The sequence below is a fragment of the Somniosus microcephalus genome, chromosome 22, assembly GCF_052327205.1.
Source record: "Somniosus microcephalus isolate GS21.2 chromosome 22, FLI_Smic_1.0, whole genome shotgun sequence".
NCBI lineage: Eukaryota > Metazoa > Chordata > Chondrichthyes > Squaliformes > Somniosidae > Somniosus > Somniosus microcephalus.
The window spans coordinates 3,210,404-3,238,197 of NC_141008.1; the positions used below are offsets into that span (position 1 = coordinate 3,210,404).

Below are 27,794 nucleotides of genomic sequence, written 5' to 3' on the forward strand. Positions count from 1 at the left end.
AGGATGTTCCCAATGAAGGGTGAAACTAGAACTAGGGGGCATAATCTTAAAATAAGAGGCTGCTCTTTCAAAACTGAGATGAGGAGAAACTTCTTCACTCAGACGTGGTAGTTTTGTGGAATTTGCAGCCCCAGAAAGCTGTGGAAGCTACATCATTAAAGAAATATAAAACAGAAATAGATAGTTTCCTGGAAGTAAAGGGAATTAAGGGTTACGGGGAGCAGGCAGGAAATTGGACATGTGTCTAGGTTCGGAATGGTCATGGCCCTGTGTGTAGTGGAGTGGGCCCAGGGGCCGTGTAGCTTGGTTCTGCTCCTACTGTGTTCTAATTCTGTGTTAGATTTCAGGAGATGGTTTTATTCCTGTTCCTGGCTGGGGTGGAAATCGCCTTTACAGAAGGTAATTACTGCAGAAGATATAGGGACAGAGTGATCTCCTGGAAGAATTTCGATCGCCTAGATGGGTCGGAGAGGAATTTCCCAGATTTTTTTTCTCCCAAATTGGCCATTGGGTCTTTATCTGGTTTTTCGCCTCTCCCGGGAGATCACATGGTTTGGGTGGATGCAGAGTGATAGAAGATTTGAGGTTAGGATCAGATCAGCCATGATCTTATTGAATGGCGGAGCAGGCTCCAGGGGCCGATTGGCCTACTCCTGCTCCTATTTCTTATATTCTTATGTTCTTATGAGGCGGGAGCAGTGTAAACTAGGCAGCCCTGGAAATGATAATCCTGGACTGAGGAGGGAGCAGCGTAATCTAGGTGCCCCTGGCAATGAAATTCCTGGAATGAGGTGGGAGAAGTGTAACCTAGGCGCCCCTGGGAAAGAAATTCCTGGACTGAGGCAGGTGCAGTGTAATCAAAGCGGCCCTGGGGATGAAATTCCTGGATTGAGGTGGCAGCAGTGTAAGCTCGATGGCCCTGGAATGAAATTCCTGGACTGAGGCGGGAGCGGTGCAATCTAGGCCGAATTGGGAATCAAAATCCTGGATTGAGGCAGGGGCAGTGTAATCTAGGCAGCCCTGGGATTTACATTCCTGGAATGAGGCGGGAGCAGTGCAAACTAGGCAGCCCTGGGAATGAAATTCCTGTACTTAGGACGGAGCAGTTTAATCTGGTTACCCCGGGAATAAAATTCCTGGACAGATTTGGGGGCAGTGTAATCTAGGCGGCCCTGGGAATTAATTACCTGGACTGAGGTGGGAGCAGTGTAATCTAGGCAGCCCTGTGAATGAAATTCCTGGATCTTTGTAGGAGCAGTGTAAGCTCGGTGGCCCTGGGAATGAAATTCCTGGATTGAGTCGGGAGCAATGTCATGTAGTCGAGTCCCATCATTCCATCACTGGGATCATCCCTCAGATCCTGTCGTTTAGGAACATTTATTTATTGTTTATTTTATCCTGATTGCCTGGTATGGAATAAATCAGATCACAAGTGTGGGGATATCCATTTTCTTCAGTACTATGCACAGAGTGATCCTAAAAGGAGTGTATCTAAACAAAGTGCTAAGGTTGTCGCTTTTGGAGAGTAGGAATTAGGAGCAGAGGGTGAAGGAGGAGAGAGCAAAAGGAGCCGTTTGAGATAAAGGTAGGCCAGATAACTCGGAGCCCGGAGCGAGCACAGGAACGAGGTAAGTGATATCAGCACAAGGGAAGGCGCTGAAAAGAAAAGAAATGATGAGTAGATGATGAATTTTGAAGTGTGGAGTTTAGTTCTGTTAAGTTAGTTAATAGTCTATTAAATAGAGACATGGCAGGGCACCTCAGCCCCGTGGAATGCACATCTTGTGCCATGTGGGAACTCCAGGACACTTCCCATGGGTTTCGGAGATTGAGCTGCAGCTGGCGCCAATGTGGTGCATCCTTGAGGCTGAGAGCCCCGTGGATAGCACGTTTCAGGAGGTGGTCACCCCGCAGCATAAGTGTGTGCAGGCAGAGAGGGAATGGGAGACCGTCAGATAGACAAGTTGGACCAGGCAGTAAGTGCAGGAGTCCCCTGAGTGCATCTCACTCTCTAACCGGTATTCGATGGTTCCTCTGGGGAGACCAGCCACAGCCAAGTCCACGGCATCAGGGGTGGCTCAGCTGTACGTGGAGGGAGGAGGATGATCGGGAAAGCAATAGTGATAGATTTGATAGTTTGCGGAAGAAGCAGGCATGTCTCCTGCCGCAGATGTGAATGCAGGTTGATATGTTGCTTCACTGGTGCCAGGGTCAAGGATGTCACTGAGTGACTACAGGACATTCTGAGGGGGGAGGGTGAACAGATTGAGCTCGTGGTCAATATCATTATCATTGACATTTAGAAAGAGGGATGTGATCCTGCAGGCAGATAATAGGGAGCCAGGAAAGCAATTAGAATCAGGACCTCAAAGGTAGTAATCCCCGGATTACTCCTGGTGACACGAGCTAGTGAATACAGAAATAGGAAGATAGAGCAGATGAATGCGTGGCTGGAGAGATGGTGCAGAAGGGACGGCTTTAGATTCGTGGGACATTGGGATCGGTTCTGGGGAGGTGGGACCTGTACAGGCCAGATGGGTTGCACCAGATCGGGAACCAATATACTCACGGTGGGTGGGGGTGGTTGCTATTACGGTTGGGGAAGGTTTAAACTAATCTGCCAGGGGGCTGGGCACCAGGATGTGCCATTAGAAAGGAGAAACAAGGTGCACAAAGGATTGGGAAAGACAGATATCAGTAGGTTATGAATTATTATGCTATTAATTGCGGTCAGGATAATACAAGAAGGCCTAAGATAGGAACAGAAAATGCTGGAAACACTCAGCATGTCAGCAGCATCCATGGAGAGTGAGGAACAGAGTTAACGTTTCTGGTCTGTGACCCTTCGTCAGAACTGGAAAAAGTTAGAGATGTAACAGATTGTTTGCAGGTGCAGAGGCAGGGAAAGGGGGAGAGGAGGAAATAACAAAAGGGACGGTCTGTGATAGGGTGGGAGGCAGGAGTGGTTATATGTTGCCAATGGGGATGGCAAAATCATCAACCGCTGCCTCCTGAGCTGCAGTCAGTGTGGGAGTGGAGCGGAGGATTAAAGTGACAAGCGCTCCACTCCCACTCTGATCTCTCTGTCCTCGGCCTCTTACAACGTAAGCTCGAGGAACAGCTCCTCATCTTTCCAGTCGACACTTTTCAGCCTTCTGGACTCAACACTCAGTTGAACAATTTCAGACCATGACCTCTGCCCCTATTTGTTTAGGCTCCCCCCTTTCCCTGCCTCCGCACCTGCTTCAAACCTGTTACATCTCGATATTTTTCCAGTTATGACGAAGGGTCACAGACCTGAAACGTTAACTCTGTTTCTCTCTCCACAGATGCTGCCTGACCTGCTGAGTATTTCCAGCATTTTCTGTGGTTGTTTCAGATTTCCAGCATCCACAGTATTTTGCTATTGTAAGGTCTAAGATAAAAGAAAAATAAAGACTTACATTTATATAGCGCCTTTCACGACCACCGGACGTCTCAAAGCGCTTCACAACCAATGAATATTTTCGAGTGTAGTCACTGCTGTAATGTGGGCAACGCGGCAGCCAATTTGCACACAGCAAGTGCCCACAAACAGCAATGTGATAATGATCAGATAAACTGTATTGTTATGTTGATTGAGGGATAAATATTGGCCAGGACATCGGGGATAACTCCTTTGCTCTTCTTCGAACTAGTGTAAAGGGATCTTTTACATCCACCTGAGAGAGCAGACCACCATCTAAGTCCTATGGCCATCTCATAAAGCACACATACACATCCCACACTTTGCACACAAAAACGGCTATTCAACTAGGGGAGGCAAATCTGCCAAACACCTGGCTGCACACAACAACGGTTATTCGACTATGGTAGGCAGGTCTGCCAAAAACATGTCTGTATACAATAATGTCTATTCAACTTTGGGAGGCACATTTCTCAAACACATGGCTGCACACAATAACGGTTATTCGACTGTGGTAGGCACATCTGTCAAACACATGCCTGCAAACAATAACGTCCATTCAACTATGGTAGCCACATCTGCCCACACATGCCTTCACACTCACACATACGCTGTCCTTTTTCTTGCAGTCCAAGCTGTCTCATAACAGGCAGGAGCAGCAATGCACTGGAGGAGGATCGGCAGACCGACACCCCCTGAATTAGTTGGAGGACGGAGTGCACAGGATCGTTGCCAACCAGGTCATAGGTGCCGTGGCGGTTGGTGAAGTCGATGCCATTGGGACAGCAACGGTATGTTCATCAGCTTTCACTCCTCTCTCATACCACTACCCCATGACAACACCAGCCATTTACACTTTCAATCCAAATAACTGTCACCAGTCCTTGCTTCCTTCCTGCACCTCTGCCCTCATGCTAAAGCCACTCTTGTACCTACCTGGTTTCAGATATGAACCAGCAGCTGACCAGCCTGTCCCTCAGCCTGCCAGTGGCAGTGATGCACCAGAGGAGGAGGAAGAGTAAGCCGGAGACACACCGGCTGCAGCTCCCAATGGTGAAACATCAGACACTGGGGCAACGCCTTCACTGGGTCTTATGAGGGCGAAGCTCCTGGAACCAGTGGGCTGCAGCAAAGCCATGGGGGAAGGGAAGCTCGGGGGCCATCTCCCTGGTGAGTGAGTAAGCGCATGAGTTCTGCTGCACAGGACTTGGATGAGGACATCGACATTGCGGCCATGAATACCCAAGTCTTGAACAAGCACACTGAGCTAATGGGTGAAATGGCAAGGGTGCCCAATAGCATGGATGCACTGGCTAGGAGTGTGGAGGAGTCCGCCACTAGCAGAGTTGACATCAGTGCACAAACCCTCGCACCCATCGTTGCTTCATTGCAGAGGATGGTTGAATTGCAGGGAGACCGTGGTGAACCAGAGCCATTTGTAATGGGTGAGGAGGCACGATGCATTGCAGCACCTGCCGACGCAATGCAATGCTCTAGTGCTGCAATTCTTTCATTGGCTCATGCCATCCAGTCTCAGACTGCTCTCATGCAGCCTCAGAGTGATGTCATGCAAACACTGACTGCTGACTTCCTCGCTGGGTTGCTCACAGACCCCCGGGAAACTCACAGTACCGCAGCAGGCCAGCAATCTGTGCTCGAGCAGATTAATCCAACTGCTGAGGTTCAGCCCCGGGGAAGAGCCAGTGTGTCAGTCGAGCAGGAACGTGTTGTCCTCTCTCAGGATGACAGCATTCCTGCTCCCACAACTGACATAGACAGCGCTGCTCTAAGCAAGACCCGGCGGACAGGGAAAGGCCAGCTCAAGGAATCGTCTTGTGGAAAGGCAATCCTGAAGAAGAACGCCGCCTCCATGGGGTAGGCTTCGGCTTAAGAAGTGAGCTGGTTGAACGTCGGAGACTCCCCTTGTGCAAGAAACGAGCGCCTCCTGACTCTGTGGCTCAAGCTAGCCCATAAACAGGGCACTACATTCATTAGTGTGCACACCCCAACACTGGAAGCCACAGAGGTGACCAAAGAGTAATTCTACTCCAGCCTCCAACAATCCCTGTCCCGAGACTCAACGGGTCGCAAGCTGAACGTCCTTGGCAACTTTAACGCCAGAGTTGGAAAGGACACACACCTCTGGGGAGGTGTGATCAGCAGAGAGGGGTTAGATAAAACCAACTCCAATGGTACCCTTCTCCCGACTAATTGCTTAGTACTTTACCTTGTCACAACCAACGGATTGTTCCGTCAGAGAGACAAGTACAAGGTTTCATGGCAACACCCTCGCTCCAAGCACTGGCATCTGCTGGACTACGACATTGTCTGAGCGAGTGTCTGAAAGGACGTCAGCATCACCCGCAACCTGATTGGAGCTAAACACTGCTCAACAAACCACTGCCTAAACCGCTCTGTCACCTCTATCAACGTAGCCCCAAAACAGCGGCAGCAACAGAAGCAATGCCGCGGAAAAATCAACGTTGGAGCACTCAAAGAACATGCTAAGAAAGCCCTATTCAACCTATGCCTCAAAACCAACCTGCCGACTCCCAGTGATTCAAAGACACAGAGGCCTAGAAATTCAGTTTGGGCCCGCCAGTTCGCTTGCGTCCAGAAGTTACCGCTGCACGCGGAGCCACTTGCGCCCGCCGGAAATTCAGTTTCAGCGCCCCAAGTCGAAGCCGGCCGCTATTCAACGGTGTGGCCGCCCCCGCTTGGGGCGCTGAAACTGAATTTCGGCACGCTAGGTGCCGCAGCGCCACCCGCTGTGGAGCGGCAGGCTGCGGTACTGCAGGCCTTCCTCCCTCTCTTAAGGGGGAGGTGCCTGCAAAAGCGAGATCGCCGCTCCCTAGTGCCGGCAAATGAGCCCGGCACCACGGAGAAGTTCCTGGCTCCCGGAAAACAGCCGGCAATGCCGCGGGGGTGGGGGGTGGAGGAGGCCGGGGAAGGAGGTGCGGGCAGGCGGCCGCTGAAAAAGCGGCCGGCCGCACCTCCGCCTTAACTCGCCCCACTAAGGCTGCAGGGCGGCCCCGTTTTCAGATCACTGTTTGCGGCCGCTGCGGAAGAGGCGGCCGCAACTAAATATGGCGGTCGGGTCGGTAGCGGGGCAGTAGCGGGGCACCGCACACCGATGACGTCATCGGTGGCGGCGCAGCGCTACTGGCTTATGCCGCCATTACCGCAGCGCTGAACATCAGCGCAATCTCAGCAAGTGGCGCAAAAGCCCTCTTTGGGCGAAAACTGGGCGCAAAGCCTACTGAATTTCTAGCCCTGTCCACAGCACCTGTTCTGCATTCAAGGCCTACATAATCAGCACCTGTGAGGAGACGCTCCATCACTCGACCAGGAAACACCAAGACTGGTTCGACGAGAACGACCAGGAGATCCAGGAGCTAATAAACTGCAAGCACAAGGCATTCCTGATCTGGAAACTGTAACAGAACTCGAGAGCAAGAAAGCAGCTCCACAGACGCCTGAATGCCGAGGCCCAACAAAAATCTTGCGACCTAAAGAACAGATGGCAGTTAGAGAAAGCGAAGGAGATCCAGCAGCTAGCCGACAACCACGATGTGCATGGATTCTTTAGCACCTACAGCACAAGAACCCAAAGTCCTACCCCACTGTGGGCCAGGAATGGAGAGGTACTCATCAAGGACAGAGAAGCAGTCAGTGCCCGCTGGAAGGAACTCTTCGAAGAGCTCCTTAACTGAGACTCTCTCTTCGACAAGAGTGTCCTCAACACCATCCCGCAGCAGGCTACCCACCCCATGTCAGCACAACCCCAACCCAGCATGTGGATGAAAAGGCCATTCGATAACTGAAGAATAACAAGGCCTCAGGAGCAGATGGAATCCCCGCCGCGGTACTTAAACATGGCAGAGAATCACTATTGGCGCGAAGACATGAACTCATTTCTCTTATTTGGCAGCAGGAGTGCATGCCAGGGGATCTCCGAGACGCCGTAATCGTGACCATTTTCAAGAAACGTGCCAAGTCCATTTGCGGTAATTACAGAGGAGTCTCCCTGCTGTCTGTCACAGGGAAAGTCATCACAAGAATCCACCTGAATCTTCTTTTCCCAGTCGCTGAAAAGCTTCTCCGAGAGTCGCAACGCTGATTACGCCCACTAAGGGGCACAATGGACATGTTCTTCACCACGCGATAACTAGAATAGAAATGCAGGGAAAAGCACCAACCACTCTACATGGCCTTCTTTGACCTCACAAATGCCTTCGACGCAGTCAAACCTGAGGGATTATGGAGTATCCTCCTCAATTTCGGTTTCTCTTAAATGTTTGTCACCATCCTCCTCCTGCTTCATGACGCCATGCAAGCCGTGATGCTGACCAACGTATCCAACACAGACCCAATTCACGTACGGACCGGGTTCTAGTAAGGTTGTGTCATCTCACCAACGGTTTTCTCGATCTTCCTGGCTGCAGTGCTCCATCTCGCCCTCTGTAAGCTCCCCGCTGGAGTGGAGCCAATCTATAGACAAACGGTAAACAGTTCAAGCTCCGTCGCCTCCAGTCCAGATACAAGGTCATCCCATTCTCTGTCATCGAATTACAGTATACAGACTATGCTTGTGCCTGCGCACACACTGAGCTCGAACTCCAAACCTTCGTCCAAACCTTCACTGAACTGAACGAGAGCATGGGCCTTACACTAAATATCCGTAAGATAAAGGTCCTCTACCGTCCTGCCCCTGCCACACATTACTGCTCCCCGATTATCAAAACCATGATGATGCCTTGGACAACGTGAAGCACTTTCCATACCTCGGGAGTCTACTGTCAACAAGGGCAGGCGTCGATAACGAAGTTCAACACCGCCTTCAGTGTGCCAGTGCAGCCTTCGGTCGCCTGAGGAAGAGAGTGTTTGAAGACGAGGACCTCAAACCTATCACCAAGCTCATGGTCTACAGAGCAGTAGTGATACTCGCCCTCCAGTATGCTTCAGAGGCATGGACCATATACAGCAGTCACCTCAAAGCACTGGAGAGGTACCACCAATGATGCCTCCGCAAGATCCTGCAAATCCACTGGCAGCATGGCTGCACCAACTTCAGTGTTAACGCTTAGGAAAACAAATCCAGTATGGAAGCATTGACCACGCACGATCAGCTCCGATGGACGGACCATCTCGTCCGCATGCCCGATACGAGATTCCTAAAACAAGCGCTCCGCTCGGAGCTCCGGCATGGCAAGAGAGCCTCAGGTGGGCAGAGAAAATGCTTCAAGGACACCCTCAAAGCCGCCTTGAAAAACTGTAACATCCCGATCGACACCTGGGAATCCCTGGCCCAAGACCACACAAAGTGATGGACGAGCATCCGTGAAGGCGCTGAACATCTCGAGTTTCTTTGCCAGGAGCTAGTGGAAGCCAAGCGCAAATAATGGAAGGAGTGCACGTCAACCCAAGCACCACCCAACCCATCCCTTCAACCACAGTCTGCCCAACCAGTGACAGAGAATGTAGTTCCCGCATCGGACTCATCAGTCACCTGAGAACTCAATTTAGTGTGGAAGCAAGTCATTTCGGTTGCGAGGGACTGCCTAAGAAGCAGACTGCCACTTCCCCATTGCACATTGCACAGCCTGGAACACAGCCAGCCCAGACTGCTGCCGCCCATGCAGAGTTGGTGCAGTCTGCAGCCGGGCCCTCCAGGCCCAGAGATAGTCGAGGGCGACCTTCAAAGCAACGTTTGGATCCAGCATTCAACAGCTTTCCACCAGCTTTGCTGCAGCCACTGGGGCCACATTACGGAGGAGCAGTACGGTGAGAAAGACGAAAGTGCGCAGGGGATGGAGGTCAACTCCGAGGCCGAACAGTAGAATCTATAAATACGTCGGGGGAATGCCTGTAGGAAAGTTCAAGATTGCTATTATGCTTGTTTACTGTTTCACCGTTTATCTCCATGTTGTGAGAACGAGTTTTGTAGTTCATGAATTGTTTGGTTTGTTTCTAATTGTTTGTACTGAATAAATGAAACAGAGTTTGCAATATAAATCATTTTTTTAATTTTTACTTTACAGCTTTCCTGATTGCACTCATTGCAGCTTTGCCTGGCAATAGGGGGTGTGGGATGCTTTCATTGATACGCTCCTTCATCCTAGAAGTCATCTTCTGTGTAAACGGTTAGAATCGATGTCTTATGAGACATTCACAGGCGGCCCTTCCAGGGGCAACATTGTGCGCCTCCCTCCCACGTAGGTCTTGCTGATCCTCCTCTTCATCCTCCTCAGGTCGTGCACCAATCCTTGGTGGCAATGGCTGTGTCTTCATGATTGCAATGTCATGAAGCATGCACATACAACAATCAAGAGGGAGATTCGCTCGGGAGAGTTCTGCAGCACTCCTCCTGAGTGGTCCAGACATGGGACCCGTTGTTTCAAGACACCGATCATCTGCTCTATGAGGATCCTGGTGGCGCTATGGCTCTCATTGTATTGCAACTCAGCAGTGGTGCCGAGGATCCATTCACACTGTGGTTGGAAGAGGTTCGCGATACTGGTCTGGTGCAGAATAAAGAAATATCGTGGCTGCTGCAAGGATAACGGGCATTGAGGCTGAGTATGAGGTGTTTGTTGTTACAGACCAACTAGCCATTCAGAGAGTGGAAGCCCATTTCATTTCGGAACACCTCTGCTCTCACATGCACTGCCCGCAATGCCACATGCTTGCAGTCAATGGTGCCCTGAACCATGGGGAAGTCCAGTATCCTTGCAAAGGCACATGCACGTTTGCGCCCTTTGTCCCGAGTCATGGGGAGAGATGTATGGGTGTCTCCTCTTCTACAAAGCCTTTGACACCTCCTGGATGCATCAATGAAGAGCGAACTGCGAGATATTCGGAGCCGCTGACTTAGAAATTCAGAGCCACTGTCACCTTCACTGCCACTGACAGAGATGTCCTGGTCCTGAGCTGAGTCTGCAGGTCTGGTTGCAGGAGGTGGCAGAGCTCAGTGACCACTTACTTGCTGAGGCACAGCCTTTGCAAGCACTGCTCTCAGACAAATGGAAATAAGAGGAGAATTGCTCGCTGAATAACCTGGGAGGGTATGGCCTCCTGTGCAGAGACCTGTTGGCTCTCCTCCTTCTGGCCACGTTTGCACTCTCTCTCTGTGTCTCTGCTGTCTCCGAAGGTGACGCTGGACGATGACGTCGTCCCGAATTAGTGCAGCCCTCATCGAAGCTTCTAAATATCGTTAGAAGGAAGGTGAAATACAAATGAACCTCCAACATGGTGCTCAGGACCCAAAACTCGTTCGGTCAGTGTCGAATCTCTCCAGACGTCTCTCTCACTCTCAGCCTGCGTGGACCTAAATATTGTTCCAACAAGAAAACGCAGGATGCTGCCGCCTTTAACTAACACTCCCCCAGCCCCTTGAAATTTCAATCTGCTATCTGCACTGACATTTGTATCAGATCAGAAGAACGCTTTCTTGGTTTCGGAGACTTTTCACCTGATGGCGAAAGGTCATCGACCTGAAACGTTAACTCGGTTTCTCTCTCTCTCCACAGATGCTGCCTGACCCGCTGAGTATTCCCACCATTTTCTGCTCTCATTTCAGATTTCCAGTATCCGCAGTACTTTGCTTTTGTTTTCACCTGATGCTCAGTATGGTTACTTAGAGTCACAGGAACAAACCCTGGCAGATCAGATCCACTTCTTTAAATGCCTGAAATATCCGCTAATCATTCAGTTCCAGTCAGTGTCTACTTCCCCACCCTCTCCAGTTCTGCATTAGTGGCACTGCTTCTGATGGTTGAAGTAGGATTACAAGGATAATTTACAATCTCAAAAAATCTTCAATCAGCTAGATATTAATACATTTATTTCTAATCATTTTTTTGAATGTGCAATTGGATCCCATGCCCGTCTGTCACAGTTCAGTGGATCTGTCAGTGAGATCCAGAGTGATTCTCTATTGCCTCCTGCTCTACTTCAGGATAAACAATCCCAGTTGATTGTAACTGAACTACTGAGGATAAGAAAATCCTTTGATATCATTTTGTCTAATATTCTCTGCACATGTTGGAAACAACAGGTGAAAAAGTACAAGGATAAATCTCATCCATTTGTGTTCAGATACTTTACAACAGCATTCGGCGGCACTTTGCCTGTGGGATAAATCGTCTGACATCGATGCTGATAAATGCATTTAGTGGGACATTACCTGGTCAATCATCACTATATACTTTAATTCAGAGTCCATTATCTGCAATGTTACTTGGCAAATCTTCCTTTAAATGAGCTACAATTTGTGTACTTCAGCAAAAATGCAGAAATCTCAATCTTCAAAACAGATCTGATAGCCCAATTATCTATATAACTGCAGTGCACTTGTATTTATTATCTTAGCACTTGCCTATTACATCAGTACATTTTACATATAATTGCCTGTAATTATTGCATGCCAAGATTGCAGTTTCTGTATTTTGCAGTTGCATTCATTTTCTTTTCTAAATATAATGGATATTCTAACCTGGAGCAGGAATCCAAGCGGGATTCCCTCTCCCTAACACAGGGGCACAGAAGCGAACTGCACCGCTCCAAATGCTGAAGGATCCCGGGACACGAAGGCTTCCTGAGAGGTTCTGGTCCTTTGTGTCCCGGGTACCTCGGGCGGTGCTTTCGTCTGCTAGGCTAAAGATAGATAGATCATTTAATCTCTCCTTGACCAAACATCTGTTACTTTCATGTTGTATTTATTCCCATTTAATTTATTGATTCCACAATGTATTCCAGATTATTTTAACAATAAACCCTGTATTCAGCTCCACAGGTAATAGAATTAGATGATAACATTGAATGTCACTAATGAGTTGCAGATTTCACCCTGAGTTCCACCAAACTGCTGCTCTTGCTCCCAGCCTGATGTATTAATTCCCTGTTGATTTCCCTTCCTCACAGTGAACTTAGTGGCGATTGTGATCCTGTCTCGGGGAAAGTGCGGACTCTCCAAATGTGTCACTCGCTACCTGGTGGCCATGGCAGCGGCGGATCTACTGCTCGTTATCCTCGACCTGATATTGAGGCACATTCCGATTGTTTATTGGGAACAGTTTGATTTCCTGTGGTCCATCCCCGTGTGTAATATCCACGCCGTCCTGCTGTTCGCAGCCACAGACTGTTCTGTCTGGTTCACCGTCACTTTCACCTTTGATCGATTTGTGGCCATTTGTTGCCAGAAGCTGAAAACTACATATTGCACCGAGAAAACGGCGGCTGTGGTTCTGGGAACAGTGACTGTGCTGAGTGGTTTAAAAAACATCATCTGGTATTTTATATTCAGTGGTTCGTATAAGATTGGGAACAACCCCTGGTTTTGTATTCTCTCATTGGATGCTTTGCTTTCACGGGTCTGGACAACAATCGAGCTCCTTCATTATATTGTCACCCCGGGGGTCCCATTTGTGGTGATTCTGCTGCTCAATGCTGTCACCGTCAGACACATTTTAGTGTCCAGCAGAGCCCGCAGGAGACTCCGGGGCACCAGCAGTGGGGGGAGTCCCAGAGACCCAGAGATGGAGAGCCGTAGGAAATCCATCATTTTACTGCTTGTCATCTCCGGCAATTTCATCCTGTTATGGGCAGCGTTTATGGTGAATTTTATAGGGATCCAGATGTTATATTTGGGGGATTATTCTTTAATTCTACCTTTTTATGTAGAGGAACTAGGATTCATGCTGCAGCTGCTGAGTTGCTGCACAAACACTGGCATTTATGCCGTGACCCAGACTAAGTTCAGAGAGCAGTTGAAGAATGTGGGGAAATATCCCTTTACCCTGATTGTAAAATTCATTAAAGGATGAGAAGAAGCGGAGACTTTGCAGCCTGAGTGTTGAGAGTTCCCTGGGCCTAATATTGTGGGACCCCGCACAACGATGGCATCTCTGGAGACCGGCACAATGATGGCGCCTCTGCAGACTCGCACAAAGATGGCGGCGCCAGCAAAATGATTGTGGCTCTGGGGCCCAGCAGAAAGATGGCGGCCCGGTGGCACAGCATAAAAGTGGTCCCTCTAGTGACCTGCACAAAGTTGGCGGCTCAGGCGCCCCACACAAAGATGGCTGCCCTCGGGCCCCGCACAAAAATGGCGGCTATGGGGACACGCACAATGATAGCGGCTCTGGGGCCTTGCACAAAATGGCGGCTCAGGCAACCCGCTCAAACTTGGCGTCTTTGCCGACCCGCACAAAGATCGCGGCTCTGGCACCCCGCAACATCATAGCTGCACTGGGACCCCAGTCAAAGATGGCGGCTGTCACTCGGGAGCCTTTCCCTGGAGGCGGGAAGCGAGAGTCCGGAGGGTTGCAGCAGCTGGAGCCTTGGTTACTGTGAGATCGGGTGGAGAGGCAGAGCAGCCAAGCCCGGCACAGCCCACAGGAGCGCGAGCAGCCCCGCCCGGGGAGGAGGAGGCCTGGCACCAGGGCTTTATTAATCATTATAACCCTTTATAATGCTTTTAAATCATTACACCTCTTTTCACATATTTATAAGGCTTTATAATTCATTATGACCATTAAAAAAACATAACGCATTTTAAATCATTATGTCAACTAATAAATCATTTTTATAATTCATTCTTGGGATGTGGGCACCACTGGCAAGGCCAGCATTTATTGCCCATCCCTAATTGCCCTTGAGAAGGTGGTGGTGAACGGCCTGAGACAAGCGAGAGTCTTGATGGGCCATTTCAGGGTCTAGTAAGAGTCAACCACATTGGAGTGTGTCTGGAGTCATCTTTCAGCCAGACATAGAAACATTGAAGATAGGAGCAGGAGTAGGCCTTTCGGCCCCTCGAGCCTGCTCCGCCAATTTAATGAGATCATGGCTGATCATCCAAATTCAGTACCATGACCCTGCTTTCTCCCCATATCCGTTGATCTCTTTAGCCTTAAGAAATATATCTAACTCCTTCTTGAATATATTTAATGAATTGGCCACAACTGCCTTCTATGGTAGACAATTCTACAGATTCACCACTCTCTGGGTGAAGAAATTCCTTCTCATCTCTGTCCTAAATGGCTTACCCCTTATCATTAGACTGTGACCCCCGATTCAGGACACCCCGCCATCGGGAACATCCTTCCTCCATCTAGCCTATCTAGTCCTTTTACAAATTTATAAGTTTCAATGAGATCCCCTTTCATTCTTCTAATCTCCAGCGAATATAAGCCCAATCGACCCAATCTCTCCTCATACATGATTCCTGCCATCGCAGGTATCAGTCTGCTGATTCTTCGCTGCACTCCCACCATCGCAAGAACATCCTTCCTCAGATAAAGCAACCAAAACTGCACACAATACTCAATGTGTGGTCTCTCCAAGGCCCTGCACAATTACAGCAAGACATCCTTCCTCCTGTACTCGAATCCTCTCGCTATGAAGGACAACATACCATTTGGCTTCTTAACCGCCTGCTGCACCTGCATACTTACCTTCAGCGACTGGTGCACAAGGACACCCAGGTCTCGTTGCAATTCCACTTCTCCAATCTAATGCCGTTCAGATAATAATCTGCATTACTGTTTTTGCCACCAAAGTGGAAAACCTCGCATTTATCCACATTATACTGCATCTGCAATGCATCTGCCCAATCACCCAACCTGTCCAAATCATATTGGACTTTCTCAGCAGCCTCCTCACAGCACACACACACACAAAGCTTTATGTCGTCTGCAAACTTGGAGATATTACATCTAGTTCCCTCGTCTAGATCTTTAATATATATTGTGAATAGCTGGGGTCCTAGCACCGATCCCTGCGGTAGCCCACTTGTCACTGCCTGCCACTCGGAAAAAGACCAGTTTATTCCAACTCTTTGCTTCCTGTCTGCCAACAGTTCTCTATCCAAGTCAGTACCGTACCCCCAATCCCATGTGCCTTAACATTACAAGATAATCTCTTATGCGGGACCTTATCAAAAGCCTTCTGAAAGTCCAAGTAAACCACATCCACTTGTTATTCCTTATCTATTCTACCAGTTACATCCTCAAAAAATTCCAGTATAGCAGTGAAGCATGATTTACCTTTTATAAATCCATGTTGACTTTATCCGATCCTGTTACTGTTTTCCAAGTGCTCTGTTATTACATCTTTTATAATGGGCTCTAGCATTTTCCCCACTACCGATGTCAGGCTTACCGGTCTATAATTCTCCATTTTCTCACTACCAGCTTTTATGAAAAGTGGGGTTACATTAGCTACCCTCCAATCCAAATCAAATCAAAATCAAATCAACTTTTATTGTCATTGTTAGTGCAAAAGTGCAATACAACGAAATGTAGGCTTGCTGCTCCCGAGAGTGTACATTTAGATTAAGACATTTAAACATTCAACATACATTTGGCTTGGACTACATTAACATAAACATAACCATAATAAAGTGCATTGGCAGATGTGCAGGTGTTGTATCCGTGTGTTAATGGAGACACGGAATGCAGGAGTTGGTTTCACAGGTGTTTACTGAACAATGTCTGGTGGTGAACGAACATATACAAGACACTATACAGGCATATATAGCCCGAGTGGCCATTACCAGCACTACAGTACACAGGGGGCTCTTAAAGGCACATACACCACAATTCCTCCCCTTTTAGACAACCAGTACATAACATGTTAAGTAATCATTAAGTAACATTTTACAAGAGCAACAATCTACACATTTGCGGCAGTTAATCAATTATAAGCCAGTCTCTCTGGAGGCTTCCTGACTCGGTCCGGATAACGCCTCGGTGGTGTAGTAGTTTTTGGTGGTGTAGTAGGTTCTTTTGGCAAGGTCGATTCGGCTTGAATGCCAGTGTTGGGTTCATCTGCTTCCAGTATCATCGGATCAGAGGTAGATACTATGGGTATCTCTGCTTCTTCATTAGGCGTATAGAGTTTTGGTGTAGGTTGTCCCGTTTCGGATGACTCTATGATCTGGTCAGCATGGCACCTTATTATGCTTTCTCCAATGTCCATGGTATACATCAGCGGTCCTAGTCGTGTGCAAATAGTTCCAGGCTGCCATTTCTCGGTATGGTAGTCCCGGGCCAAAACTTGTTGACCTATCTGGAAGGTTCTATTTGGCCTTTCATTCATGCCTTGAAATTGCCGGTTCTCCACGTCCCTTCTGATGTTTTGCTTGATCAAATCCAGCCGGCATCTTAGGCTTCTATTGAAGAACATTATGGCGGGAGTTTGGTTTGTAACCACATGTGTTGCATTCCTGTATGCAAACAAGAAGTTATCTACCTTATGCTGTAGATTTATGTCTTCATTACCCATGGCCTTTATGGCCTTCTTGAAGGTCTGGACAAACCTTTCAGCCAATCCATTGGTGGCGGGATGGTATGGGGCGGACGTGTAGTGCTTAACCCCATTGATTTTTAAGATCTTCCTGAATTCCTCAGACACAAATTGCGGCCCATTATCAGAACAGATCTGTTCAGGCAGCCCATTCCTGGCAAATATGGTCCTTAATACTGTGATGATTTTCTCCGTGGTGGTGGAGGACATCTTTATTACCTCCGGCCACTTGGAGTGTGCATCAACCGCGATTAAGAACATTGAGTCCATAAATTTACCAGCAAAGTCGATGTGTACCCTTTGCCATGGAGATGAGGGACACTCCCATGGATGTACAGGGGCTTGTGGTGGGGCGTTTTGGACCTTCTGGCATCCTAGGCAGCTCTTGGTCATTTGTTCGATGTCTCCATCGATACCTGGCCACCACACAAACGCTCTGGCTAGGTTCTTCATTTTCACTCCACCCAGATGCGCCTCGTAAAGCACCTTTAGCACTTTATCCTGGAGGTTGGGTGGAATCACCACTCTGGATCCACACACCAAGGTTCCTCGGCACACTGACAGCTGTTCTCTTCTTTGCAAGAATGCTGGCAACAGTGGTTCGCCATGTGCTGGCCATCCCTTCACCGTTAAATCGTAGACTCGTGAGAGAGTCGGGACATTTCTCGTTTCCCTTTCAATGGCAGCATTTGCTACTGGTAGAAATTCCACTATGGTTGAGTGGAACATCTCCACTGGGTTCACTGTATGTGCCTCTTCTACCGTTCGCAACGGTAGGCACGATAAACCGTCAGCATTCTCATGCTGTTTTGATCCTTTGTATTCTATGTCATATTGGTGTGCCCCTAGGAGAAGGGACCACCTCTGTAGCCTTTGCGCTGTCGTAATGGGAACACACTTTTTAGGTTGAATGTGGAGACGAGGGGTTGATGGTCAGTCAACAATGTAAATTTTTGTCCATGTAGGTAATGGTTGAATTTCTTCACTCCCCATACCAGGCTGAGTGCTTCCCTGTCGATCTGGGCATAGTTACGCTCAGCTGAGTTCAATGAGCGTGACACAAAAGCTATTGGCCGCTCCGAGCCATCACGGAATCTATGCGATAACACCGCTCCTATGCCATAAGGCGATGCATCGCACGCCAGTCTGATTGGCAGTGATGGGTTGTAATGAGCCAAAACTTCCTTGGACGTGATGAAGCCTTTGCATTTATGGAAGGCACGTTTACAGTCTTCGCTCCATTTCCAAACTACTCCCGTTTGTATCAGTTCGTTAAGAGGGTGCAGAAGAGTTTACAAGTTCGGTAAAAATTTATGATAGTAATTTATCAATCCCAGGAACGACCTTAATAGTGAGACATTTTCAGTTGCTGGCGTTTTTATGACCGCTTCAATGTTTTCAGATGACTTATGTAACCCTTCCTCGTTAATTATGTGGCCACAATATGATATTTGTTTCTGGAAAAATTCGCACTTGGGGCGATTTGCTCGTAGGCCCTGTTCTCTCAGCCTAGTGAGCACCTGCTCCAAATTGGCAAGGTGCTCGTTGTCGTTTTCTCCTGTTACAAGGATGTCGTCTATGTAGCATTGAGTCCCCGGAATCCCTTGGAGGACTTGCTCCATAGTTCTTTGCCAGATAGCTGGAGCTGATGCTACTCCGAAAACCAGTCGATTGTACTGGTACAGGCCTTTGTGTGTATTTATCGTGAGATGCTTTTTAGAGGCCTCTTCAAACTCCATCTGTAGATATGCCTGTGCCAAGTCAATTTTGGTGAAACGTTTCCCTCCGGATAGTGAGGCAAAAATATCTTCTATCCTCAGAAGAGGATACTGTACCGTGTGAAGGACCGGATTTACAGTCACCTTGAAGTCCCCACAGATGCGAATTTTTCTCTGTTCTTCAGGTTTATCATTATTCAACATTTTCTTCATGACCGGGACGATGGGTGTTGCCCACTCGCTCCAATCTATCTTGGATAATACGCCTGCCTTTTCCAAATTCTCCAGCTCTGCCTCGACTGCAGGACGAATTGCGTATGGCACCGGCCTTGCCTTAAAAAACTTGGGAATTGCCGCATCTTCCACTTTTATTGAGGCGGTGACGCCTTTCAAGGTTCCTAGTTCCTGTTGAAATACTCCCTTGGCGTTGGCCAAGATGTCTTTTAAACGTTCAGGTATGACGTCATCGTCATTTTTTTTCTTACTGTTCATTTTTAGTGCCTGAATGGAGTGCCAGTCTAAACGTATCTTCCTGATCCATTCACATCCCAACAGCGGTGGACCACCATCTTGCAGAACGTTTAAATACAACTTCTGTATTTCCTTGGCGTTGTATACAACAGGCACCCTTATTTTCCCTTTTGGGTATACTTTCTGCCCCGTATATGTTTTCTTATAATGGATGTGTCTTTCAAAGGTATATGCGGAAATAGCCGCTCGTAATCCCGTCAACATATGACGGTCAGAGCTGATCCTTTATCTAGCTCCATTTTAACTGGGGACCCCGCTATCGTGAGGGCAACCCAAATGGTCTGATAATCTTCTGTGGCAATTACATTATGTAATTTGAGACAGCTTAGTCTCTTGTTTCCAGAGTCACTATCACTCTTCTGGTCTTCGGAGTTACTGTCCGTCATCAATTGTCCCTTTCTATACTTTTCCTTATTGATTTTTTTCCTGTCCGTGGGTTTTTTGTTTCCAGATCGGCATACATGTGCAATGTGTCCAATCTTTCCGCATTGCCTGCATGCTTTGTCCTTGAACCAGCAGTCCCTCTGGTCATGGGTGGATCTGCCGCAGTGATAACATCTCTCAAAACCCTGTGTCATTTCATGGGTGTCGAAGTCCTGTGGCTTTTGCTGTATCTCTGCAGCTCCTCTTGCAGCTGCTTCGTATGATACAGCCACACTGAAAGCCTTGTCCATTGTCAAATCTTTCTCAGAAAGTAGCCTTTTCTGTGTTCCTTCACTTAGGGGACCGCAGACGAATTTGTCTCGCCAGTCCTGCCCCGAATTGGCAGTGCTTTGACAGTTTCCTTAATTCGGTGAGGTAATCAGCGTTACTTTCATTCTTGTGCTGATCCCTCCTGAAGAAATTGAATCGTTCCGCTATCTGCAGCGGTGTTGGGTTTAAGTGCTCCTGTAGGGTATCAACAATCTCCTTAAAATTCTTGTCCTTCGGTTTGGCTGGAGTGGTTAAGTTTCATAACAGCCCGTATGTCCTTGCGCCCATTAGATTTAGAAGTACTGATGCCTTTTTATCATCCTCTATTTTATTTGCTGTGCAATACACCTCCACTCTTTCCACATATGTGGCCCAATCCTCTATATCGCTATCGAAAGCAGTAATATTGCCAGTCTTAGGTATCTTGAAAAAAAAATGGCAACTCCCGCGCTTTCCTTTCTTCCCCGCAGAAAAAAATGGCGCCTCCCGTGCTTTCCCGCCGCTGCCACTGCTGACAATGCTGTTCTCCGCGGTTTTTATTTACATAGGTATTTATAATAGGTGGAGACTCATTCCCGCCGGACTCTTTGGGAATTTTCCCTCCCTCTGCTTGGTCCGAACGCCAACCTGCTTTGCAGCGCCGGCCATCTCCCGAGTGCTCCACCCTCCGTTTCTGTTTGCCTCCACCTTCGCTGCTCGGCCCCGCTGCAGAGCCAGCCGATGGAGCCCCAGCCCGCCGCCCAGGAAAGATTATTGCAGTTCCTGCCACCAGCTTGACCAGCTGGTGAAACCACATTTTTTCTTTGACTTTCGCCTGAGGAATCGATCTCCTTGAGGTGCTGCGAATTGCAGGTAAGTCCTTTTCCAATTCGTCACCACTGTTGTATCCATGTGTTAATGGAGACATGGAATGCAGGAGTTGGTTTCACAGGTGATTACTGAACAAAGTCTGGAGGTGAACTAACAGATACAAGACACTATACAGGCTTATATAGCCCGAGTGGCCATTACCGACACTACAGTACACAGGGGGCTCTTAAAGGCACATACTCCACAGCAGGCTTTAGAGTTTATTTGTGGAGTTCAGTAGGATGACAGCCCTGGGAAAGAAAATGTTCCTAAATCTGGTCGTACGGGTGCGAATGCATCTGTAGCGTCTCCCCGATGGCAGGAGGGCGAACAGACTGTGGCTGGGGTGGGTAGGGTCTTTGATGATGGACCGTGACCTCCGTAAACAGCGTTTCTGGTTTATGTGCTCTATGGTCGGTAGCCAGGTGCCGGTAATGCGTTAGGCAGTTTTGACTACCCGCTGCAAGGCTTTCCAGTCATAGTCGCTACAGCTGCCATACTATACTGTGATACAATTCGTCAGGATGCTCTCTATTGTGCAGCAGTAAAGGTTAGAGTGGATCAGGGGTGACAGGTTACATCCCGTCAACCTCCTTAGGAAATATAGGCGCTGCTGGGTCTTCTTCACCAGAGAGGAGGTATTGAGGGACCAGGAGAGGTCTTCCGTGATGTGGACTCCGAGGAACTTAAAGCTGTCCACCCTTTCCACCACAGCCCTATTGATGTGGATGGGGGTGTGACTTCCGCCTTGAGACTTCCTGAAGTCCATAATGATTTCTTTGGTTTTCTTGATGTTAAGGGCCAGGTTGTTATCAGCGCACCACTTCACCAGTTGCTGGACCTCCTCCCTGTAGGCTGACTCATCGTTGTTGGTGATCTGGCCTACTACCGTGGTATCACCCGCAAACTTGATGATGTTGTTGGAACCATGAACAGCCACACAGTCGTGGGTGAAGAGGGAGTAGAGGAGGGGGCTCAGCACACATCCTTTTGGTGCCCCCGTGTTCAGGGTCGGGGTGGGAGGTGTGGTTACCTAATTTGACAGGCTGGGGTCTGTTTGTTAGGAAGTCCAGGGTCCAGTTGCAGAGGGAAGTTTTCAGGCCAAGAGTGTGGAGTTTGGTGGCCAGCATGTTGTGGACGATAGTGTTGAATGCTGAGCTGTAGTCTATGAACAGCATTCCGATGTAGGTCTCCTTACAATCTAAGTGATTCGGTGCCGAGTGTGGAGCAGTTGTGATTGCATCCTCCGTTGATCTGTTTGCACGATAGGCAAACTGGTGTTGGTCAAGAGAGGCGGGAACACTGGCTTTGATGTGAGCCAGGAACAGTCTCTCGAAACACTTCATTATGATGGGTGTGAGTGCGACAGGTCGATAGTCGTTCAGGCACGTCACAGCCGTTTGTTTTGGCACAGGAATAATGGTAGCGGTCTTGAAGCATGTAGGGACTACTGCCTGGGCCAATGACAGATTGAAGATGGCGGTGAAGACATCAGCCAGCTGATCAGCACAACCTTGAGTACCCGTCCAGGGATACTATCCGGTCCAGCAGCCTTTCGTGTGTTCACTCCACGTAGAACACCCCTTACATCGGCGGTCGACAGAGTGATCACTTGGTCTTCCAGGGGTGGCAAGGCTTTTGCAGCCGGCTCCCTGTTGTCCCTGTCATCCATGGGAACTGTTCCAGACTCTATAAAATTTTGGAAGATGACCAGCAATGCATCTACTATTTCTAGGGACACTTCCTTAAGTACCCTTTGATGTAGATTATCAGGCCCTGGGGATTTATCGGCCTTCAATCCCGTCAATTTCCCTAACACCATTTCCCTACGAATACTGATTCATTCAGTTCCTCCCGCTCAGTAGAACCCATGTTCCCTGACATCTCTGGGAGGTTATTTGCATCCTCCTTTGTGAAGACAGAACCAAAGTGTGTATTAATGGCCTGCCATTTCTTTGTTCCCCATTATAAATTCCCTTGATTCTGACTGCAAGGGACCTATACTAGACTTCATCAATATTTTTCTCGTTACATATCAATAGAACCTTTTACAGTCAGTTTTTATGTTCCCTGAAAGCTTACTCTCATACTCTATTTTCCCGCTCTTGATTAATCCCTTTGTCCTCCTTTGCTGGATCCTAAACTGCTTCCAATCCTCAGGTATGCTGCTTTTCTGGATAATTTATATGTCCTCTTCTTGGATCTTATGCTATCCATAATATCCCTTGTTAGCCACGGTTGAGACACATGTTTTGCTTTATTTTAATGCTAAACAGGGATGAACAAATGCTGTAGTTCATCCATGCGATCTATAATATTTGTCGTTGCCTATTCATGGTCAACCTGTTAAGTAACGTTCCCCAATCCATCCTAGCCAACTCGCGCCTTATACACTCGTAGTTTCTCTTATTTAAATTCAAGACCCTCGTCTCTGAGTCAACTACTTCACTCTCCATCTTACTGAAGAATTCTATCTTATTATGATCGCTCCGACCCAAGTGGCCTCGCACAACAAATTGCCAATTAATCCTTTCTCACTACATAATATCCAGTCTAAGATGGCCTGATCTCTAGTTTTTTCCTCGACATATTGGTCCAGGAAACCATCCCGTATACACTCCAGGAATTTCTCCTGCACAGTATTGTTACTGATTTGGTTAGCCCAATCTATATGTAGATTAAAGTCACCCATGGTAACTGCTGTGCCCTTATTGCAAGCATCTCTAATTTCCCGTTTAATGCCATCCCCAACATCAGCATTGTTATTTGGGGGGTCTATATACAAATCCCACTAAAGTTTTCTGCCGCATGGTATTTCTCAGCTCGACCCATACAGATTCCACATCATCAGAGCTAATATCCTTCCTTACTATTGTGTAATTCTACTCTTTAAGCAGCAATGCTAACCTACCTCCTTTTCCTTTTTGTCTGTCTTTCCTGAATATTGAATAACCCTGGATGTTGTGTTCCCAGACTTGGTCAACCTGGAACCATGTCTCTGTAAACCCAATTATATCATATCAATTTACATCTATTTGCGCAGCTAATTCATCCACCTTATTACGAATGCTCCTCGCATTAAAACACAAAGCCTTCAGGCTTGTGCTTTATTAACACTCCTTTAAGAATTATTATTTACTGTGGCCATGTTTGATTTAAACTCATGATTTCTCTGACTGCCACTTTTGCTTTTCTCCTTCCTGTCTTTTGCTTCTCTCCTTGCTTCCCTTCCTCTGCCTCCCTGCACAGGTTCCCAACCCCTGCCATTTTAGTTTCAACTCTCCCCAACAGCACTAGCGAACACTCCCCCTAGGACATCGGTCCCGGTCCTGCCCAGGTGCAAACCGTCGAGTTTGTACTGGTCCCACCTCCCCCAGAACCGGTTCCAATGACCCAGGAATTGAAGTCCCTCCCCTGTGCACCATTCCTCTAGCCACGTATTCATCAGAAATATCCTTCTATTTCTACTCTGATTAGCATCTGGCACTGGTAGCAATCCTGAGATTACAACATTTGCAGTCATATTTTTTAATTTACCTCCTAATTCCCTATTTTCAGTTTTTAGGACATCATCCCGGTTTTTGCCTACATCGTTGGTATGTATATGCACCACGACAACTGGCTGTTCACCCTCCCCCTCCAGAATGCACTGCCGCTGCTCCGATACATCCTTAACCCTTGCACCAGGGAGGAAACATACCATCCTGGAGTCTCGTTTGCAGCCGCAGAATCGCCTATCTATTACCCTTACAATAGAATCCCCCATCACTATAGCTCTCCTGCTCTTTTTCCTCCCGTCCTGTGCAGCAGGACCACCATTGGTGCCAGGAAGTTGGCTGCTGCTGCCTTCCCACGATAAGCCATCTCCCTCAACAACATCCAAATTAGTATATCTGGTTGAGAGCGGGATGGCCACAGGGGACCCGTGCATTACCTGCCTGCGCCTACTATTCTGCCTGGCGGTCAACCATTCCCTTCCTGCCTGTGCAGACGTTAACTGCGGTGTGACCAACTGATTAAATGTGATATGCACGACGCCCTCAGCATCATGAATGCTCCAGTATGTATCCCTTCGCAGCTCCAGCGCTGCAGTGCACTCTGCCAGTAGCGGCAACTGGATACACTTTCCACACACATAGTCGTCAGGTACCTGGTAAGGACGGCAGATTTCCATCCCTAAAATGCCATGGGTGAACTGGATGGGTTTTTATGACAATGCAGTACCTTCATAGTCACCATTACTGACTCTAGCTTTTTATTCCAGATTTGTTTAATTAACTGAATTTAAAAATCCCAACTTGTAGGATTTGAACTTAGGATCATGCATCCAGGCATCTTGTTTTCTAGACCAGCAACATAACCACTGTGCTAACGTACACATCAAATATATCGCCATTCCTTCATCGTCACTGGGTCAAAAGCCTGAAATTCCTTACGTTACAGTAATGTGGGAGCACCTTCACCACAGGGACTGCAGCGGCTCAAGATGGAGCCCCGACATTTTCAAATGGGTAACTAGGGATGGATAGTTATACTGGCCTTGACAGTGTCACCCATATCCTGAGCAGAAATGCATTGAATTATAAAATCATTGATTTTAATTCTATTTTATTATTTCTTTGATTGAATCAAGAGAAGGCCTATGTTCAGATTGGGGCTTCGAGTACGTTAAACAAATTGACAACACAACTTGGATCACCAATTCTGTGGTTGTATGATTGATACTACTCACACTTTTCCAATTCCACTATCCTTACAAATGGCGCTTGCTAAATTATCACATATTACCAAAATTGAAGCCCATGGCATTAAAGTGGGTGGTGTTGGGTGTATCAGTATGTAAGAGAGAATTACAGTGAGGGGTGTAGAAGCGTGTTACAGTGAGGGGGTTGGGTTATATCTGAGTGTTAAAGTAAATGGTGTGGGGTAAAGTAGTGTTACAGTGAGGGGTGTGATGTTTATCTGAGAGTGTTACAGTGAGGGGTGTGAGGTATATCAGTGTTACAGTCATGGTTGTTTGGTATATCAGAGTGTTACATTCGGGTGTGGGTTTATATCAGTGTGTTACAGTGAGGGGTGTCGGGTATATCACAGTATTAAATGAATGGCATGGGTTTATAAGATTGTTACAGTGAGGGGTGTGGGGTATATCAGAGAGTGCTACAGTGAATGGTGTGGGGTATATCAGTGTTACAGTCAGGGGTATTTGGAATATATGAGTGTTACAGTGAGGGGTGTGGGGTATATCAGATTGTTACAGTGAGGGGTGTGGGGTATATCAGAGTGTTAAAGTGAGGGGTGTGGTGTATATCAGTGTGTTACAGTGAGGGATGTGGGGTATATCAGATAGTGTTACAGTGAGAGGTTTGTGGTATTTAAGATAGTGGGGTGTATCTGAGTATTTAAGTGAGGGGTGCTGGGAATATCAGAATGTCGTGAGGTATACCAGATTGTTGGAGTGAGGGTTGTGTGGTATACCAGAGTGTTAGAGGGAGGGCTGTGGGGTATAGCAGCGTGTTGCAGTGTGGGATGTTTATTATATCGGTGTATTACATTGAGGTTTGTGGGGTATATCAGAGCGTTACATTGAGGGGAGTGGGGTATATCAGAGCAGAGAGTGTCAAAGCGAGGTGAGGTGGGTATATCAGTCTGTTACAGTGAAAGGTTTGGGTTACGTAAGATGATTAAAGTGAGGGGTGTATCAGAGTGTTAAAGTGAATGGTGTGGGGTTTATCAGTGTTAAAGTGAGGTGAGTGTTCCATTACTCTCTATTTAACCCATGAGTACCTGCCTGTTCCAATGAAAGTTCAACGAGCTGATGCTACCTGACCAGCTGAGTGTTTCCAGCATTTTCTGTTTTTACTTCAGAGTTCAGCATCTGCAGTATTTTGCTTTGGTGCACCTGCCTAGAATTGTTTGAATGGACACTATTGCAGGAGCTTTAATAACATAATAAACAGGAGCCCTGCACAAAGATTGCAGCACACGCGAACCGCACAAAGGTGGTGGCAGCCGCGCCTTTCACAAAGCTGGCGTCTCCGGCCAACCCGCCCATCAAAAAGATGGAAGCTTTGGTGCCCCGCACAAAGATGGCAGCTCTGGGGCTCCGCACAAAGATGGCGGCAAACCCATGCAGCACAAAGAATGCAGCTTTAGTGTCCTGCACAAAGATGGCACCATGATGGGTCCCGCGCAAAAAAAGCTGGCTCCGCAGCCCCGCACAAATATGGCAGAACTGGAGACCCGCACAAAAGTGTTGACTCCAGGGCCCTGCCCAAAGTTGGCAGCACCCACGCCCCCACAAACATGGCGGCTCCAGCGCCCCGCATAAAGATGGCGGCTCTGGGTCCCAACACAAAGATGGCAGATCTGGCGCCTCCCCCACAAAGATGGCAGTACCCGCACCCAGCACAAAGATGCCAACTCTGGAGACCTGCACATCGATGGCGGCTCTAAGAAATAGGAGCAGGAGTAGGCATTTGTCTCTTTGAACCTCTCCGCCATTCAATATGATCATGGCTGATCTTCTGCCTCAACTCCACTTTCCTGTACTATCCCCATATCCCTTAATTCCCTCAATAGTCAAAAATCCTTTGTTCTCCATCTTGAATATACTCAACGCCTGAGCCTCCACAGCCAAAGAGTCACCACCCTCTGAGTGAAGAAATTTCTCCTCATCTCAATCCTAAATGGCCGACCCCATTTTCTGAGAATGTGACCCCTTGTTCTGGACTCCCCAGCCAGGAGAAACATCCTCCCTGCATTTGCCCTGTCAAGCCCTGTAAGCATTTTGTATGATTCAATGAGATCACCTCTCATTCTTCTTAACTCTAGAGTATATAGGCCTGGTCTACTCAATCTGTCTTCACAGGACAATCCCCCCATCCCAGGAACCAGTCTGGTAAACCTTCGTTGTACTCACCCTTTGAAAAGTATACCCTTCCTTAGGTAAGGAGACCAAAACTGTATATGGTACGCCAGGTGTGGTCTCACCAGGGCCCTATATAATTGCAGGAAGATATATTTATTTTTGATGGCACAGAGTAGAAGGAGATTTTCCGTATACCTAACAGTTGCTGCAAAATGAGAGATTACAAAATGCTGAGGTACTGAGGGATCTGGGGGTCCTTGTACATGAATCACAAAAAGTTAACATGCAGGTACAGGAAATAATTAGGAAGGCAAATGGAGTGTTGGCCTTTATTGCAAAGGGAATGGAGTTTAACAGTAGGGAAGACGTGTTACAACTGTAC

The 27,794-nt window shown here is 47.8% G+C and overlaps 2 protein-coding genes across 2 annotated transcripts in view; one reads left to right on the forward strand and one right to left on the reverse strand.

Annotated features, from left to right (window-relative positions):
* LOC147101993 (putative G protein-coupled receptor 139) overlaps window positions 1–13,501 on the forward strand; it is a 28,315-nt gene extending 14,814 nt beyond the window's left edge. The window contains exon 2 of the mRNA XM_085965066.1: window positions 12,368–13,501. Coding sequence (XP_085821192.1) covers window positions 12,368–13,269 — 902 coding nt within the window. The 3' untranslated portion in view covers window positions 13,270–13,501. The remainder of the gene's footprint in view (window positions 1–12,367) is intronic.
* A 10,314-nt stretch (window positions 13,502–23,815) lies between these two features.
* Window positions 23,816–24,715, reverse strand: LOC147101994 (uncharacterized). Its single transcript, XM_085965090.1, has one exon. The coding sequence runs from the start codon at window positions 24,713–24,715 to the stop codon at window positions 23,816–23,818; it is 900 nt and encodes a 299-aa protein (XP_085821216.1).
* Between the last annotated feature and the right edge of the window lie 3,079 nt (window positions 24,716–27,794).